General features: G+C 27.5%; 12 protein-coding genes across 12 annotated transcripts in view, besides 16 other annotated features; 7 read left to right on the top strand and 5 right to left on the bottom strand.

The window, feature by feature from the left end:
• Positions 1 to 368, bottom strand: part of EDI_202800 (uncharacterized protein) — a gene marked incomplete at both ends in the record, with an annotated part of 563 nt that extends 195 nt beyond the window's left edge. The window contains 2 exons of the mRNA XM_001741254.1: positions 13 to 97; positions 210 to 368. Coding sequence (XP_001741306.1) covers positions 13 to 97; positions 210 to 368 — 244 coding nt within the window. The remainder of the gene's footprint in view (positions 1 to 12; positions 98 to 209) is intronic.
• Positions 369 to 700: 332 nt separating this feature from the next.
• Positions 701 to 821: a sequence feature (AT_rich).
• A 25-nt stretch (positions 822 to 846) lies between these two features.
• EDI_202810 (zinc phosphodiesterase, putative) lies at positions 847 to 2,757 on the bottom strand (the record flags this gene model as incomplete). Its single annotated transcript, XM_001741255.1, has 1 exon — positions 847 to 2,757. The coding sequence occupies one exon, from the start codon at positions 2,755 to 2,757 to the stop codon at positions 847 to 849; it is 1,911 nt and encodes a 636-aa protein (XP_001741307.1).
• Positions 1,353 to 1,388: a sequence feature (AT_rich).
• A 197-nt stretch (positions 2,758 to 2,954) lies between the features above and the next one.
• Positions 2,955 to 4,677, top strand: EDI_202820 (uncharacterized protein; the record flags this gene model as incomplete). The annotated part of the gene is made up of 3 exons (XM_001741256.1): positions 2,955 to 3,071; positions 3,125 to 4,301; positions 4,355 to 4,677. 3 exons carry the CDS (start codon positions 2,955 to 2,957, stop codon positions 4,675 to 4,677), a joined length of 1,617 nt encoding a protein of 538 aa, XP_001741308.1.
• Positions 3,084 to 3,117: a sequence feature (AT_rich).
• Positions 4,678 to 4,805: 128 nt separating the features above from the next.
• Positions 4,806 to 4,906: a sequence feature (AT_rich).
• Positions 4,907 to 5,141: 235 nt separating this feature from the next.
• Positions 5,142 to 5,858, top strand: EDI_202830 (purine nucleoside phosphorylase deoD-type, putative; the record flags this gene model as incomplete). The annotated part of the gene is made up of 1 exon (XM_001741257.1): positions 5,142 to 5,858. The coding sequence occupies one exon, from the start codon at positions 5,142 to 5,144 to the stop codon at positions 5,856 to 5,858; it is 717 nt and encodes a 238-aa protein (XP_001741309.1).
• A 12-nt stretch (positions 5,859 to 5,870) lies between these two features.
• Positions 5,871 to 5,967: a sequence feature (AT_rich).
• Positions 5,968 to 5,982: 15 nt separating this feature from the next.
• EDI_202840 (uncharacterized protein) lies at positions 5,983 to 6,856 on the bottom strand (the record flags this gene model as incomplete). Its single annotated transcript, XM_001741258.1, has 3 exons — positions 5,983 to 6,399; positions 6,459 to 6,677; positions 6,725 to 6,856. The coding sequence occupies 3 exons, from the start codon at positions 6,854 to 6,856 to the stop codon at positions 5,983 to 5,985; spliced, it is 768 nt and encodes a 255-aa protein (XP_001741310.1).
• Positions 6,121 to 6,149: a sequence feature (AT_rich).
• Positions 6,857 to 7,016: 160 nt separating the features above from the next.
• Positions 7,017 to 8,090, top strand: EDI_202850 (RNA binding motif protein, putative; the record flags this gene model as incomplete). The annotated part of the gene is made up of 1 exon (XM_001741259.1): positions 7,017 to 8,090. The coding sequence occupies one exon, from the start codon at positions 7,017 to 7,019 to the stop codon at positions 8,088 to 8,090; it is 1,074 nt and encodes a 357-aa protein (XP_001741311.1).
• Positions 8,091 to 8,176: 86 nt separating this feature from the next.
• EDI_202860 (gamma-soluble NSF attachment protein, putative) lies at positions 8,177 to 9,259 on the top strand (the record flags this gene model as incomplete). The annotated part of the gene is made up of 1 exon (XM_001741260.1): positions 8,177 to 9,259. One exon carries the CDS (start codon positions 8,177 to 8,179, stop codon positions 9,257 to 9,259), a length of 1,083 nt encoding a protein of 360 aa, XP_001741312.1.
• Positions 9,260 to 9,331: 72 nt separating this feature from the next.
• On the bottom strand, positions 9,332 to 10,165 carry EDI_202870 (uncharacterized protein; the record flags this gene model as incomplete). Its single annotated transcript, XM_001741261.1, has 1 exon — positions 9,332 to 10,165. One exon carries the CDS (start codon positions 10,163 to 10,165, stop codon positions 9,332 to 9,334), a length of 834 nt encoding a protein of 277 aa, XP_001741313.1.
• Positions 10,166 to 10,479: 314 nt separating this feature from the next.
• Positions 10,480 to 10,508: a sequence feature (AT_rich).
• A 93-nt stretch (positions 10,509 to 10,601) lies between these two features.
• Positions 10,602 to 10,714: a sequence feature (AT_rich).
• A 181-nt stretch (positions 10,715 to 10,895) lies between these two features.
• EDI_202880 (uncharacterized protein) lies at positions 10,896 to 11,539 on the top strand (the record flags this gene model as incomplete). The annotated part of the gene is made up of 2 exons (XM_001741262.1): positions 10,896 to 11,189; positions 11,252 to 11,539. The coding sequence occupies 2 exons, from the start codon at positions 10,896 to 10,898 to the stop codon at positions 11,537 to 11,539; spliced, it is 582 nt and encodes a 193-aa protein (XP_001741314.1).
• Positions 11,212 to 11,250: a sequence feature (AT_rich).
• Positions 11,425 to 11,481: a microsatellite.
• Positions 11,534 to 11,586: a sequence feature (AT_rich).
• A 3-nt stretch (positions 11,587 to 11,589) lies between these two features.
• EDI_202890 (serine/threonine protein phosphatase 2B catalytic subunit A1, putative) lies at positions 11,590 to 13,210 on the bottom strand (the record flags this gene model as incomplete). Its single annotated transcript, XM_001741263.1, has 2 exons — positions 11,590 to 13,054; positions 13,110 to 13,210. The coding sequence occupies 2 exons, from the start codon at positions 13,208 to 13,210 to the stop codon at positions 11,590 to 11,592; spliced, it is 1,566 nt and encodes a 521-aa protein (XP_001741315.1).
• Positions 11,785 to 11,900: a microsatellite.
• Positions 13,075 to 13,104: a sequence feature (AT_rich).
• Positions 13,211 to 13,263: 53 nt separating the features above from the next.
• Positions 13,264 to 13,296: a sequence feature (AT_rich).
• Positions 13,297 to 13,369: 73 nt separating this feature from the next.
• Positions 13,370 to 13,390: a sequence feature (AT_rich).
• A 49-nt stretch (positions 13,391 to 13,439) lies between these two features.
• EDI_202900 (26S proteasome non-ATPase regulatory subunit, putative) lies at positions 13,440 to 14,786 on the top strand (the record flags this gene model as incomplete). Its single annotated transcript, XM_001741264.1, has 1 exon — positions 13,440 to 14,786. One exon carries the CDS (start codon positions 13,440 to 13,442, stop codon positions 14,784 to 14,786), a length of 1,347 nt encoding a protein of 448 aa, XP_001741316.1.
• Positions 14,781 to 14,837: a sequence feature (AT_rich).
• Positions 14,838 to 14,841: 4 nt separating this feature from the next.
• Positions 14,842 to 16,444, top strand: part of EDI_202910 (Cleavage and polyadenylation specificity factor subunit, putative) — a gene marked incomplete at both ends in the record, with an annotated part of 2,211 nt that continues 608 nt past the window's right edge. Inside the window, one exon of the mRNA XM_001733497.1 lies at positions 14,842 to 16,444. This exon is cut by the window's right edge and continues 608 nt beyond it. Within this exon, the coding sequence (XP_001733549.1) occupies positions 14,842 to 16,444 (1,603 nt within the window).

Genomic DNA, 16,444 nt, shown 5'->3' on the forward strand with positions numbered 1-16,444 from the left:
CAGAAGAATGACCTTCAGCAGTTGAAGCAAAAACAACCTTTAATTCATCAAGTGTAACAATATGCTTTAATTGGCCATGTGAAACAAGAATGAATACCTATTATTTATGAGTTATTTAATTCTAAATATGATTAGGGTTATAACACTCCTAATCACTTAAAATAATCAAAAAAATATTATGACAATTGTTGTTTAGTGAAAAAACAAACATCTCCTTCAATTTTAGTCACTTTAAATGTACCATCATAACTGCAGGTCTTTGGAGTTTGAGGGTCTTGAATAATTTCTTTCATTCGGTCTTTTCCCCACTTTGAAAAGTCACGTTCTTCAAAACTCCAATTTCCACTGATCTTATTCCACTCACTCATTTTAGGTACTGATCTTAAAGTTTATAGTTGCTTTTATTTCTTTATGCCACGTAAAGATGTGTTGGTCTTTGTTTGGTAAACACATCATTTTTAGTTGGCATTTTTTGTTTTATAAAATAGAAAACAAAATTTGATTCTTCATTTAGAACAAGATGTTTCTGACCTATTTTTATAATACCATTATTTGTTTGTGTTATAAAACAATAATGTAATATACACGCTGTGAATAATAACACCATCTAAAGTTATTGACGTTTGTTTTTATTAAAGTACAATCGAGTAGTTATGTAAAATTTAATCAATTTCATTCTTTAAAATATTCAGTGAAAAACATTTTTATATTTTTATGAAAAGAATAATCTAAAAAAAGTTATAAATAACATAAATATTAAAAATGTGTTATTAGTATATTAAGTTATTAAGCTTAAACAATAAAATTAAATTAATAATTATGTGACATAGAGAAAGTAAAATAATCTTAGTCATTTTCTTCATCTATTTCATTTAATGAGAAGAATGAAAATAAGTATTCTTTATATTGTTTCCAGTTTACTGATAATGTATCATCAAATACCATTCCATCAAATGAATAAATCATTGGTGTTAAATATTCTTTTTTCATGATATCAGCAAATTTAGAAGTTCTTTGTCCAATATGATTCAATACAATAACTTTGTTATTGCAATCTTTTAATACTGACTCTATTTGAGACGGTGTTGAATGTGTTCTACTAACGGCTTCACTTTCCATTCCATCTTCGAAATTACATTCATGAACAACATAATCGGCATTCATGCATAACTTTTTATCATTTAAACAAGGTAATGTATCTCCAGTAAAGACAACAGAAGTTCCATTAATTTCAAATCGTATTCCATAATTTTCAGCTTGATGATTTAATTTAACAGTAATAATATGAGCACCTATTGTATTTTCTATGTTTTGAATAATAGAATCTTTATCTATATCAACACAATCATCAGAAAATATATTATTATTAATAAAATTGATTTTTATATGATAGTGTTGGCATAATAAGTTAAGTCCTTTTTCCATTGACCGTGGACCGATAATAGTGAGTGGTTTAGTTCTCATTTTTAGTAATGACATAATTCCAAAAATATGATCTCCATGGTTGTGTGTTACGTACAACATATTAATATCATCTGGATGAATTCCAGAATTAACAACTTGGTATGCAATACACTCTCCACAATCAATCATTACAGTTGTTTTATTAAATCGGATTATTTCACCTGAAACATTTCTTGATTTTCCAGGAACAGCCCCACCAGTTCCAAGTAATATTACTTGGAACTTATTTCCTAAAGGAGAATAAAGTGGTTGGTTTTGAGGAAGAGTAAAGGTTTGTTCTCTTTTGATTAGTGTATATTTAATTTTAGGATATATTGTATACTGTACTAATGATGGAGTGTTCTCAAAGTATTTACAATCATTTGTTGGTGTATAAAGTGGAACTGTTTTTGTTCTAATAAAAGATGGAGCGTTTTGTGGAAGAATTGAACTTATTGATTTGTGTAATTCACTAGTCATTCTAAAAGAAGTATATTGTAAATTCTTAATTATTTCATGAGCTGAAGAAGAAACTCTATCTTTTAAGAAAAGAATTAATGATGTTGAGTGCCTCGAAATGAAATCTTTAAATGGTTGATAATCTTTTACAGTATCATTGATAATAGCAACTATACAACACACTTCATTCACTAACTCCTTTTTTAAATATTCATTAACATGATCAATTGTTGGAAAATGAAGAACAATTACATACCCAGGTGATGACGGTTGTCCACAAACGTCTGAAGGATGAATTATATTGCCATTTCCTAGTTTGATAGACTCTCCTATTGCTAACTTAGCTCGTAATGGACCTGGAATTTTTAATTCATTTGCCTTCACTCCATCAAATTTACCAAAAAATGTTGGTAACAAAATATGGTAATTTATTGTTTTAATAGAGTTACATTCAGTCACAATTGGAATAAATGAAAGGTAGTCATCAGTAAATGGTGTAGAATCAGATGTAAATCCTGGAATGTTTTTGTACATCAATGAAGTTGGAGGTAAAAAGTTTGAACAATCCATTTGCTCAAAAAGACCAGATGGAAAGTGTAGTGGTGTTTGAATAAGTTCAGTTGAATAATATGTCATTAAAGCACCTGGATAACCTCCCCAACAACTCCAATCACTTGAAGTAAAAAGAATTTTAGTCATTCTTGGTAATTTTAATTTATATTCCATACAGCATCGTTGGACACCTTCAGGAATATTAAAAATGTATCTATTTTTTTCTAAAGCCAATATAAAAGAAGAACTAATTTCACTTTCTCCATTTCCAAGGACAGTTATTGTTATTGGAGTACTCTTCATAATAGCATTGAAAGAGATCATCAACAATAATAAGATAAGTTATGCCTCAAACTTGAATAGGGTTGAAAAGAATAAAAGAAGAGTTTGACTTAAATCGTGGTTATCTTAACTAATTTCTGAAAATCACTAAAAATAATGAAAATGAGGTGATTGGTTCCTTTTACGCCTTTTTGAGAAATTCACTGAAAAAAAATAATATGGAAGAATCAGAACAAGCTCTCATCAACAAGTTACAAGAAATTAAAGAATTATTTCCAAAAATCCCACCTAAAAGTATTAAAGAAATAATTAACTTATGTTTTTCTTGTAAAAATGTTTGTCATTACATTTATTTAATAATTTTTAAATTATTGATTAATTCAATTAGCCATCACGTGTAATCTTTAGAATTGAAGAATACACCCGAGCTGTTTGGCCTTCTTACAGAACATTTGTAGTTCATCTTATTGATTCATTATGTGATATTACCCTTTCAAAAAATCCAGTTCTGACTGAATATTTTAAATTCAATTTTTCGTTTAGACTTATAGAAATATTGACATTAGTTGCTCTTTGTCGTGATGAACAAAAAAAGTCTGTCCTTTTAATCATTTCTAAATGGAAAAACAACCACACGTTTGACATTAGTTTATGTGAAGAACTTGAGTCTTTCTTTTATTCTACAATGCATTCTTTACAACAAAAAGAAAACAAATCAATTCTAGATGAAGGAAATAATAACGTACCACAAATTCAACAAAACTATTCAACAGATACATTATTTGAACATAGAGAACTCTCTGAACAACAAAAACAAATCAAACCAAGACATAGTAGAAGTCGTTCAAGGAGTTTTTCCTATCATAGTCAAGATTCATTTAATTTTCAACGATCTTATTCAAACAGCCCAAAGAGAAGGTCTTCACCAAGACAACTTTATTATTCTCAAAGCAGAGACTCTTCAAAAAGTATTGCTTCAAGAAGGCTTTCTCCACAACACTCCCCATGCTATTCACCACCACAAAAGAGATTAACACAGACATTCCAACGGTTCGGAAGAGATTCAACACCTTTTTGTTCAAGAAATGAAAGAAAATACTCACCACCAAGAAGTACATCAAGACACTGTAATAGAATTAGAGGAAGATACAGCTTTTCTAGTAGAAAGAATTATTTAAATGACTCAAAAATACCACAAAAAGACAGTTATCTTACAATACCTTCTAATAACATAACTCTAAACTCACCAACGAATAAAGGAAACAAAGTTTTAGGAAATAATAGAAATAACAAATTTAATCCAAAAGAAAGTCAAGAGGTTCATCGTTTTGAAAGAATGACTGATGAAGAACAAGCTGAACTCATTTTAAAAAGAAGAAAAAAATTATCTCTGACAGTTGTTTCATCTACACCCACTGATGGAGATTCGATAAGATTAAAACCACATAACCAACCACTAAACTGTCAGAACACAACACAAAAAATTAATGTATACACTAATAACCTGATTGGTAATACTACCCAACCTAAATTAAATCAAACATTAAAAGAAACAATAAAACTAAGTTTGTAAGTTATCTCATGTTTCGTTAAGTTTGAACCTCTTATTTAATTCTAGTCAAAACCAATGTGATAGTCTTTTGTGATATTCCAGTTGCTTGGAAGACCCAAGGAGATGTATTAAATTATATCGAACATGCTAAAGTAAGTTCAATAGAAATTATTTTAGAACATAAATGTTGTACTATTTCATTTATTAATCATGAAGATGCTTTAAAATGGAAGGTTAGAGGTGGAAATCAACATATGAAGACACTTTGGGGAAAAGAGGTTTGGATGAAGACAAGTGTTTTAAGAGATGACGGTATAGTAGAAGTACCTTTATCAATGATACCAAAAAATGTAACAATAATGGAAAATGGAACGTACAAAAGTAATTGATTCATAATGTGTAAATTATTATCTTTCTTCTCTTAAAAAAAGTAATCAGTAAGGTGTAAATTTGTCTTCAAAGAAATCAGACAAATGCCTCAATTCATCACTTTACCAGAGCCCAACAGAACGTTGGGATATTTATATAATTAAAAATTCTTCTAATGAAAAATTGGTTAATAAAAATAAAATTATGGAATTTTTATTCAATAACAAAATATTTTAATATATTAAATAACTAAATTCCAATAATACTTCTTCATTCTTCCAATAATAGAAACAGATTATTCTAATAAGAACTGCACTCTTCTGCATCCATTCCATCGAATTTGCTCTTTTCCACTTAAAAACATAAGTCCTAATTTCCCGAGTGAATGGATTTGATAAGAGTGTTTGTCTGAGTTCTGTTCGATTCTTTGATATTCCAATTGAGAATAAAAGGGTCTTTTTATTTGAAAAAGTTATTCATCGCTATGGCTGAACATTGTCCAACTCCACACAACGGTGCTAAATACGGAGAGATTGCTGAAACCGTCCTTATGGCTGGTGACCCATTAAGAGTAAAACTTCTTGCAGATACTTATTTAACTGATGTTGTTCAATACAATAGTGTTAGAGGAGCAGTAGGATATACTGGATATTATAAAGGAGTGAAATTATCAGTTCAAGCACATGGTATGGGTATGCCATCTATTGGAATTTATGCTTATGAATTATTTAATTTCTATGGAGTAAAAAGAATTATTAGAATTGGTTCTGCTGGAGCTTTTGATGAAAGTTTAAAACTTGGAGATATTGTTATTGGAATGGGAGCATGTTATGATTCCAATTTTGAAAGACAATATGATATTCCAGGTAAATATTCATGTATTGCTGATTTCCAACTTTGCAGAGAAGCAGTTGATGCAGCTGAAAAACTTGGATATAGATATAAAGTAGGAAATATTTATTCTGCTGATTATTTCTATGATGACGGAGATCATTCTGGAGCATGGAAAAAGATGGGAGTACTTGCAGTAGAAATGGAAGCAGCTGCTCTTTATATGATTGCAGCACGAGCACGTAAACAAGCACTTTGTATGTTAACTATTTCAGATCTTTGTTATGGAAGTGGTGAAAAAATGACAGCAGAAGAAAGAAGAACTAAATTTACACAAATGATGGAAGTTGCACTTTCACTTGCTAAATAAATAAGTAATTGCAATAAATCAAATTAATTTCTTTTTTCATTATTTAAGAAATTTATATAATTTTTTATTATAAAAAATATGAATATATTAATTAAAATAAAAAAAATAAGTAAGAATGTTCATTTTAATTATAAGTTAGTTGTGAAAAATCAACTTCTCCAGGTTTTATATTATGTTTATGATTTGTTAATTCTTCGAAATTAACTAATGCATCACTTTGATATGCTTCATTTTCAGTAAATTTATGTTCTTTTTCTTTTTCTTTTTTTTCTAATTTTTTATTTAAATATTGTTGTTCTTTGTAATCTTTAATATAAAAACTTGATGAAATACTACATATCATTAATGATACAATTGTTGTAGTGTGAAGTATTGAAAAAACTGTATAACGGTATGAATGGCATTTAAAACTAGAAACAGGAGATTGCCATTGAGTTGTTCTTAATGTTTCACAGAAATGTCTTCCTTCAATTTCTTCATGAATAAAAAAGAATTCACAATATAGTGAATACATTGTATTGAGAATACAACAAAGCATTACCTTAATGTTATTTATATTATCTACTATTGATAGAATTTATAAAAAATCATAAAACAAACAATAATACACATTGAGGATATCTTCTTTATAATAACACAATAAATAATCAACCCACTCACTACCATACATAATAAACAACTAATACTTAATTTAATAATTATTGATAAACTCATTGGACAACTATATTGATACTCTGTACCAAGAGAATATGAAAAAGTATATTTATTTTTAAATGGATTGCTTGAACATGTTATTGTGTTGTGATAACCATTGAGTAACTAGTATAGTTATTACTCATTGTATCAATAAAATAATTATAACAAACATTTCTTGCTGAAAAACGATCATATTCATTAGGTATATTATCAAATATAAATGTAAATGTAGTTAATATAGATAAACAAAAAGTGATTAAAACTAATATAATAAAGAAGGTTTGATACAATGAACATCCCATTTTTGATTTTACAACTAATAAATAAACATTTTAAGATTTTTTCTTTTTTCAAAAATCAAAAAAATGTTATTCAAAAAAAAAAGTGATATTAGAAATAACAAAAACGAAATTGAGACTTTACAAAGTCAGTATTTAATCATTTCCTCTATTTACTTTTATCATGTCTCAAAGTGGTATTCACTATAACATCCACGACAAAAATGATAGGAACCAAATCATCGAAGAATTAAATAAATTGGAACAATTTCAATATGGAGAACATCCAAGTCGAATTTTATGTGTTTTCAATATTTTATCTCAATACGATCCTAAAGAATTATTATGTATTTTTCAACAATATGGAGATGTAAAAACTATTCATTATAGTACTGTCCAATTTGGTTTTATTGTTGTTATATTTTATGATATTAGATCAAGTAGAAGTGCAGCAAAGTATCTTAATGGTCGTTGTTATCGAGGTCATCAACTTCATATTGTATTTGGAATACCAATAGATATTAATGAAGGACCAAATCATGGTACATTGGTTATTTTTAACATTAACAAACAAACTGATGATGAAACTCTTAAAACACTTTTTTCAAAATATGGAGAGATAAAAGAGATTCGTGAAACTCCATCAAGAAAATATCATAAGTTTATTGAATACTTTGATTCAAGAAGTTCTGATGTTGCTCTTAAAGAATTGAATGATATTGAAATCAATGGAAGAAAAATAAAGATAGAAACTTCTAAACCAAACATTTCTAAACTTATCTTTCTTCAATGTGTGTCAAATCTTCTTGGTATTCCAAGAGAAGTACCAGTAATAATTCCTCCTTCTGAACTAATTGAATTAATCCAACACTATGCACAAGACAATGTAAAGAGTTATAATGAACATCAAACTGAAGCACAACTAGAACAAATTGAATTTGATAGCGAAGGAAATGTATTGGATAAAGTTAAGAACACAGTGATCATTAAAAATATCTCAAGAAAGTGTTCCCATAATACTTTTATTAGATATCTCCAAAATTCTATTTCTACTTTTTATAAAAATGCTTTCTTATTTAGAGAAATCACTTCACAGACAGGTGTTGTTATTGTAACAAATCCATCTGTAATTGTCTCACTGTTTTCATGTTTCAATGACAAAATGATAGAACCAAACCAAGAACAACTTTGTCAAGTGTATTATAGCAGATATCAAGATAAAGACTTCATAGAGAAGGTTGAGGAAATGATAAGATAAAACAGATTTGATTTGTTTAGGAATTAAGATTTTTTTTTTGAAGTTGAAAGGAAACTATAAAAAACAAAACTTAAAATTTAAATTACATGAGTGATAAAAGAAAACAAGATGCTCTTAATTTAGTTCGAGAGGCTGAAGGACACATTAAAACGAGTCTCTTTAAATGGAAACCTGACAACACTTCTGCGGCTTCTTGCTATGAAAAAGCATCAAATATTTTTAGAGGACTCCAAATGTTCTATGAAGCTGGTGAGAATTTTAGTAGAGCAGGAGAGTGTTATCAAAGAGAACGATTACCACTTCCTGCAGCACGAGATTTTGAAAATGCAAGTGATAATTATTTAAGAGCTGAAAAATGGAAGGATATGGTTTCGGCAGCTGATATTGCAAGTGAATTATATGCAGAGACAAATCAGTCAGAGCGTGTTCCACAATGTTTGATTAAGAAAGCAAAAGGGCTAGAACATATTAATGGTGTTGAAGCAATCAAAACTTATAAAAAAGCAATTGACCAATTTGTTGAAATGAAAAAGACAATGTTTATAGGTGAAAGCATCCAAAAAGCTATTTCATTTGGAGTTAAAGCTAAATTATATAATGAAACTATTGACTTTCTTGATAGTGCCATTATCGCACACACGTCAATGAAACAAGAACATGAAGTGAGTAGAGACAGATTATCTCAAATTTTGATTTACTTTATTAATAATAAAATTCAAGATGCATCAGATTTGTTAGATGATAAATTAGACTGTTTCATAGGTAGTGATGAGCATATTTTTGCAGCACGATTTATGGATGCATATGAAGGAGGTGATGTTGAGGCTTTTGAAAAGTTAAAAAATGATTCATCGTTTAGATTTTGTAATCAAGAAATTGTATTTAGAGTAAAGGATATTAACATTCCTAAAGACATTGTTGAAGCGGCTGAAAAAATTAAGAAAAAAGCTCTTCCTTCAGGTCCAATTCAATTTAATGAAGAATTTATGACACAAAAAGAAGTAACTAAAACAGATACTATTTCTACTACTCACATAAGTCAAGAACAAATGAAAGCATTTGAATCATTAACTGCTGGAATTCCAGTGACAATGGGACAATGTGCAAGTACAGTTAAATCACAAGAAATTCCAGAGATGAATGAGGAAGATATGAGTGCTTTATTATAATTGAACCAAACACTTGACAATAACACAAATCCAATTAACTTTAAATTCAATAATTTCAAAACAATTATTGTTTTAGATATAACCAAAACAATGGAAATTAGTATCAGTAACTTTCCAATTTCCTTTAATTTCTCTTAAAGTTAATACAACAAAGTTTTGATTTCTTTTTAATGCCCCAGCATTTATTATTGGAATTAATTCATGATTTACAAGCCCTTGAGAATCATGAGTGTGTCCGTGAAGTACACAAGTAAGTCTTCTTTTATATGCAGGATTTTCAATTAACTTTGATAAAGCTGTACTACCAGTTTGCATAACAGATTTATTGTGTGAGAACTTTAAAGCAGTATGAGAACATGATGGTCCATTATGAGTAACAATAATTAAACTATCAGTTATCTTTGTTGTAGGAACACTACCATCTTCAGGCATAATTTCATTAAGATGTACTTTGTATTGTTCATCAGTTTCATAAGGATATCCAACTTTATGACAAATATGTTTATCGTATTGTGGAACAGAACCACCACATCCAACAACAACAAGGTTATCTTTTAAATGATAAGCACAACGATGAAGATTAATAGAATTTTCCGTTAACTGAACTGAATGATGCATACTATTATGGAATAAAGTCGTTGGGTCATGATTACCTGGAACATAAAGAACAGTAGGACAAAGTTTTTCTAATTCTTTGATAATTTTTTTACAATCATCTATAGAACTAGCAACGATATCAGGATTATCTTGGTTATGGACATTCATATTGGCAAAATCTCCACAAACAATTAGATAATCAACTTTAATGTTATTAATCTTCCAATACTTTTCCATCCTTTCAACAAGGTGCATGTTTTGATGAATATCATTCACCACAGCAATCATTAATGGCTTTTGTGTTTCCATTTGAACAGAAGGTCTTCTGTTTTATTTTTTTCTAGATGAAGATTAAATCCATTTGATTCTTTCTCATCTTCCTCAAATCAAAGAAAATAAATATTTTACAGATCTCTCCCTTGTTATAGGAAATAATCCCTTTATTTTACTTAATTTGTGACTATCACTAAAATAAAGAAAAATACCCAATAATACCCCTACGTGTTGGTTTTTTTCCTAAAATTGTAGTCTTTTTATATCTTACATAAATTTATTCTCATATCCAGTATTTTTATTTTTTGGTTTCTTATGGAAATCAATGGAACCAAATGAGTCCCAAAATGTTTTAAAAAAATGAATAAAATTATAATAAGACTTAGAAATGTAAGACAACTGATAATACATAATAAACAAACACTTTACTATCAATTAAACAAAAACAAATTTTGTTTAAATAAGAACTTTGAAATATAAAAATAATTTGTTAAATTAAATATTTTATGTCTATTGAAAATTCATTTATTACTTTTTTTTTTAAATTTCATTAGAAGAAAGAAAAAAAAATATAATATTTATAATCTAACCATTTCATAATGAATTTTTTGTTTGCAAAGATTACCCGAAAAATCCTTTTAATTGCGATTATTTGTGGTGGAGTGCTTTATATTGTTTGTTAACGTAATAACAAGGATAAAGTAATAAAATAACAATACAGCCATTTGTATTTACAGTTTTGGTATTAAATATATATTCTATTAATATGAGTGAAATATATAGTGATAAAATTGAAGTGTATTATATAATAGCATTACTATCAATTATTTCAAGTGTGTCATGTATTGCAATAATTATTTTTTCAATGGTTATTTCAATAATTCAATTAATAAAAGGAAGTTTATGTAAAATAATAAATCATTTATTACTTTTCTTATTAGGAATTGGGATGGTAATTATTATTATTTCATTTATTGGATTATTCTTTACAAGTTTTGGATTTTTAAAGGGGTATGATATTGTATTAACTGAACAAGAAAGAGGAATAACTGAAACAAAAGTTTGTTAAATAAGATTGTGACAAAAAAAAATGAATAAAATAATATTTAAATAATATTTTAGCAATCATGTTGTTTTGAAATATATTCAGAAAATGAACATATGGTATATTCTGATAATTGTAAGTGTCAATACTTTATACCAAATCAAAATATTTTAGATTCAAAATGTTCACAATGTATGACTATTGTTGAATATGAAAAAAGTTCAAAAACTTTAATGGTACTTGGAGATATTTTTATTTTATTTAATATCTTTTATCTAGTATTATATTGTGCTTTATTCTTTTTATTAACTATTCCATTCTTTAATAAATGGATTAAAAAACAAGCAATGTTTGAACACTTTTAATTAATATTCTTTTTTTTTGGTTAATCAAATTTTATTTTTAAATTAATGAATTAGATTTGTCCTTCAAATGGCATAAAAAGATGTGAATCAGAAACGGTTCTAACATTTCTTGGTCTACTAGTAACTTTTCCAAGACTAACTGACCTAGGTCTCATTTCATTTTTCTTATCAATTCTAAGTACTTTATCAAACCAATCTTTATTAACTGTTTTCATTGCTTTAATCTCTTTTTTTAAGTCAAGAATTTGTTTTTTCTCTTTATATTCTTTTTCTGTTTTTTCTTTTAATAAATCAATTTTTGCTTTTAATTCTGCATCTGCTTGTTTCTCTTCTGGTTTTATATCTGTTTCTTCTTCTTCTTTAACTTCAACAACTAATTCAGAAAGTACAGTAACAATACTTTCCATTAATGTTGGTAATGAATAATTAAAACAATCTAAGAAATCGGGGAAATTAAATGGATGGTCTACATATTCAAATTGTTCAAAACATATATTTTCAGTATTAATTTTTAATACTGAAGCCTTATTTTGATATGCATCACAATAATTTGGTGCAGAAAATACTGTAATACATGGTGGAAGATCAATATTTTGCATAAAATAATGTAGTTTAAATCCATCTTCCATGACTTGGTGTGCTCTAACTAAACAAATCAAATCATTTTTATTTAAGAAATTTAATAGTCCTCTTAAGCCATACATAACTGATGTTTGTCTTAATGTATTATCAACAAAATCAGTATTTAACCATGCTTCTAATCTTCTTTTATCCATTGACTCTGGATGTGGTTGGTCTAATGGATCAGACCATAATAAATCACACATAGCACCACTTGTAGGTGGTTCTTGAAATCTATTAATTTCATTGTATTGTGATAATTTTTGAAGTTGAGGTGAAATACCTCCATGTGTACATAAAAATCTTCCTAATCCATTTCCTTCAATTAAAGCAGCTAAGGGGAAACAATCAAAAAGAGTATGAATTTGATCAAGTAATTCAACTGAACTATATTTATATTCACACTCAATATTAAATGTCATATTTTCTGTCATCATTCTACTTTCGTGATTTCCACGAAGTAAAAAGAACTTTTTTGGATTCATTAATTTTTGGGCTAAAAGATAAAAAAGGACTTCACAACCAAAATCTCCTCTATCAACATAATCACCCATAAATACATAACTACAATCTTCATTTTTTGTAATATCAAAAATAGTTAATAAATCATAAAATTGTCCATGAATATCTCCACATACATATATGGGTGCTTGAAGAACTAATAAATTCGGTTCATTACTAAGAACTGTTTTTGCTCTTGAAATTAATTCTGTTGCACATTCTACTGTTAACTTACCTTCTCTTTGGAAATGATTCTTTAATAATGTTAAATTAATACTACCATCTTGATTAAAGAGAACATTCTTTTGTAATAAACGAGTTTCAACATTATAGTGTGTATCTATCGTTCGTTTTCCTAAATTAATTGGGGTATATTCTTGATGTGTTTTTAAACTATATCTAATCAATACCTCATTTAAAAAAAAATAAATTTAATAAAATTACAAACAACTCACCATCCGCAGGGGTACAACTCGCTACACTTTCATACTTTTGTAATTTAGGACGTTCAAATTTTTTTACCTTTTGTTTATGAACTTCAATATTCATTGATTTAGAACTGAATTTTTAATTATTAGGTTTTAATAATTGTACCTAAAAACTATTAAATTATTTTTTATTTTTTATTTTTAAAAGACAACACCAATGAAATAACAGTTTTTTTAACTCCCTTTTCAATAACTCTTTTTAGGATAATCTCTAAAAACGAAAAAAATAAAATTTAAAAAACTTAAAACTTCATCGAAAAAAATTAAATCTTAAAAAGGAAAGTTAACAAATGGAAATTGAACATACCATCAATGAAGTAGAATCTTGTCAAACACTTGCCTCAAGCGATTATGATGCTGCTTATTCTAATCTTATTGCTATAGAAAAATATGCTAGAAATGAAGAAAAAACAGATTTATTAATTAAAGTTGTAGAAGGATTATTATCAAATGCATGGAAATACAAAACAGTAGAAACTGTTGTTGATGTTTTTAATTTTATTTTAGGAAGAAGGGCACAACAAAAAACAGCAATTACAAAAGCTGTCGAAATATGTTCTAGTTATATTCGTGAATTAAAAAATAAAGATATTAAAGGTTATGAACTGTTAGCAAAAACAATTTGTACACAAACTGAAGGAAAAGTTTTTGTTGATGTTTTAAGAGCACAAATAGTAAAAGATTTTGCGTTATATCTTGAAGAGAATAAAAGATTAGATGAAGCAACTCGAATAATGCAAAGTATGCATATTGAAACGTTTACTTCATTGGATAAAAAAGAGAGAATGGATTTTTTGTTAGTTCAATTTAGAATTGCATTAGAATCAGAAGATTATTTAAGAGTATTATTATTATCTAATAAAGTAAATAGAACAACTATTCAAAGTGAAGGATTTGAAGAATTAAGATTAGAATTTTGTAGATTAATGATTCAATATAATATTCATGAAAATAATTATATTGAGAATTGTAGAATGATGTTAATGATTTATGACACATTAAAATCTTTATCGTCTGAACTTAAAATGGAAATTAGCGAAAATAAATTTTTAAGAAAACAAGAATATTGTTTAGATTCTTCACTTGCATTAAAACTCTCCGTAATATTTTTAATTTGTGCTGATTTTATTCCAGAAAAAAAAGATTTATTAGTTAGACTAAAATCAATTCGTGAATTAGAAAATTTCCCTTCTTATCAAACTGCTGTTCAAATGTTCCTTACAGAAGAGGTTATTGATTCTAATAAATGGATTCCAGTATATATTCAATTATATAATTCTGAATGCTTAAATCATCTTAGTATATCATCTGATGAAATTGCTAATCATCTTAAATTACAAATTACTCAACATAATATTAGAATGATTGCTAAATATTATCATGATATTACTCTTTCTCGTTTTTCTCAACTTCTTAATATTTCATTAGAAGAATTAGAAAAACAAATATGTGCACTTGTTAATTTGAAACAAATTTATGCTAAAATTAATAGACCTAGAGGAATTGTTTCTTTTGTCAAATCAAAAGATCCTAAAGAAGTTTTAGATATTTGGACAGAAGATATTAAACAATTACTTACGTTAGTCAATGATACATGTTTCCTTATTGAAACAGAAAAAATGGTCCATCAGAATTAATTTAAATCTTTTTTTTTTAAAGAACTTTTTAATTTAAAATTAATAAAATTTCATTATGAGCACAACCGTTATTTTAGATAATGAAATTCAAAGCACTTTGATTAATGGTAATTATTTGGAAATTCGTCCTCTTGGAGCTGGAAGAGAAGTTGGTAGGTCTTGTTTTATATTAAAATATATGGGTCATAATATTATGTTAGACTGTGGTGTTCATCCTGCAAAACCCCATGGAGAAGCAGCACTTCCTTTATTTGAACATGCAGATATTGATTCTATTGAATTATTATGTGTTACACATTATCATGTTGATCATTGTGCGTCATTACCATATCTTATATTAGAAAGACAATTTAAAGGAAAAGTACTAATGACCCCTCCAACTAAAGAAATTTTTGGTGAGCTCTTTAAAGAATTCCATCAAATGTCATCAACAATACAACCACCAAAATCCGTTAATCCAAAAGAAGTAATGGATAGAATAGATACAATTAAATTTCATGAACTACAAGAATATAATGGAATGAAAATATGGTGTTTTAATGCTGGTCATATCCTTGGAGCTGCAATGTTTTGTATTGAAATTAATGGAGTAAAAATATTATATACTGGAGATTTTTCTGGAGAAACTGATAGGCATTTACAAGCTGCAGAAGTACCACCATTTCAAATAGATGTGATGATGTGTGAAAGTACATATGGTATTATTGAACAAGAATCACGAATAGATCGTGAAAATGCATTTATTCGTCAAATTATGGAAATATTAAAACGAGGAGGAAAATGTTTAATTCCAGTATTTTCATTAGGAAGAGCTCAAGAGTTTGAACTTATATTAGAAGAATATTGGCAAAATCATAAAGATCTTTGGTCAGTTTCAATTTTTTTCTTTTCATCAATTGCAAAAAAATGTACAACATATTTTGAAAAGTTTACATCATTTATGAATCAAGACTTAAGAAAGAAAACAAAACAGGCATTTGATTTTAAATTTATTAGAGAGGGTAGTTCTAGTGTTGATGATGGAGCTATTGATTATAAACCATGTGTAGTAATGGCATCTCCTGGAATGTTACAAGATGGTATCTCTAGAAAGATATTTGAAAGATGGTGTACTGATAAAAAGAATGGAGTTATTATTCCTGGATATTGTGTTGAAGGAACATTAGCAAAAGACTTAATTTTAGATAGTACAAAACCATTTATTAATTCAGAAGGAGATCAAGTTATTCCAAAATGTTCAGTAACTGAAATAAGTTTTTGTGCTCATAGTGACTTTGCTCATACTCGTAAATTTATTGGTAACGTCAAACCAAAACACCTTGTTCTTATTCACGGAGAAGGTAAATCAATGGAACAATTACATAATGCATTAAAAAAAGAATATCCAGAACTTAATATTTATATGCCTTGTAATACTCAACCAATTAAAATTCCTATTCAACCAAAACATGAAGTTAGATTATTAGGTGAAATTGCATCAAATATTTTAAAAATGGAAGAGGATAATAAAGATAAAGAGATAATTTTTAATGCTGTTTATTTACAAAATACAAAAGATGTTGATACTGTTGTTGTAAAAGCAAAAGATGTTGAAAGGTTTTCTTCTTTCCATTCTAATGAAATATATCAACATTTATATTTTCCTTGTTTAATACCAC

This window comes from Entamoeba dispar, genomic scaffold (assembly GCF_000209125.1).
Source record: "Entamoeba dispar SAW760 scf_1105229463659 genomic scaffold, whole genome shotgun sequence".
In the NCBI taxonomy this organism is placed as follows: domain Eukaryota; phylum Evosea; order Mastigamoebida; family Endamoebidae; genus Entamoeba; species Entamoeba dispar.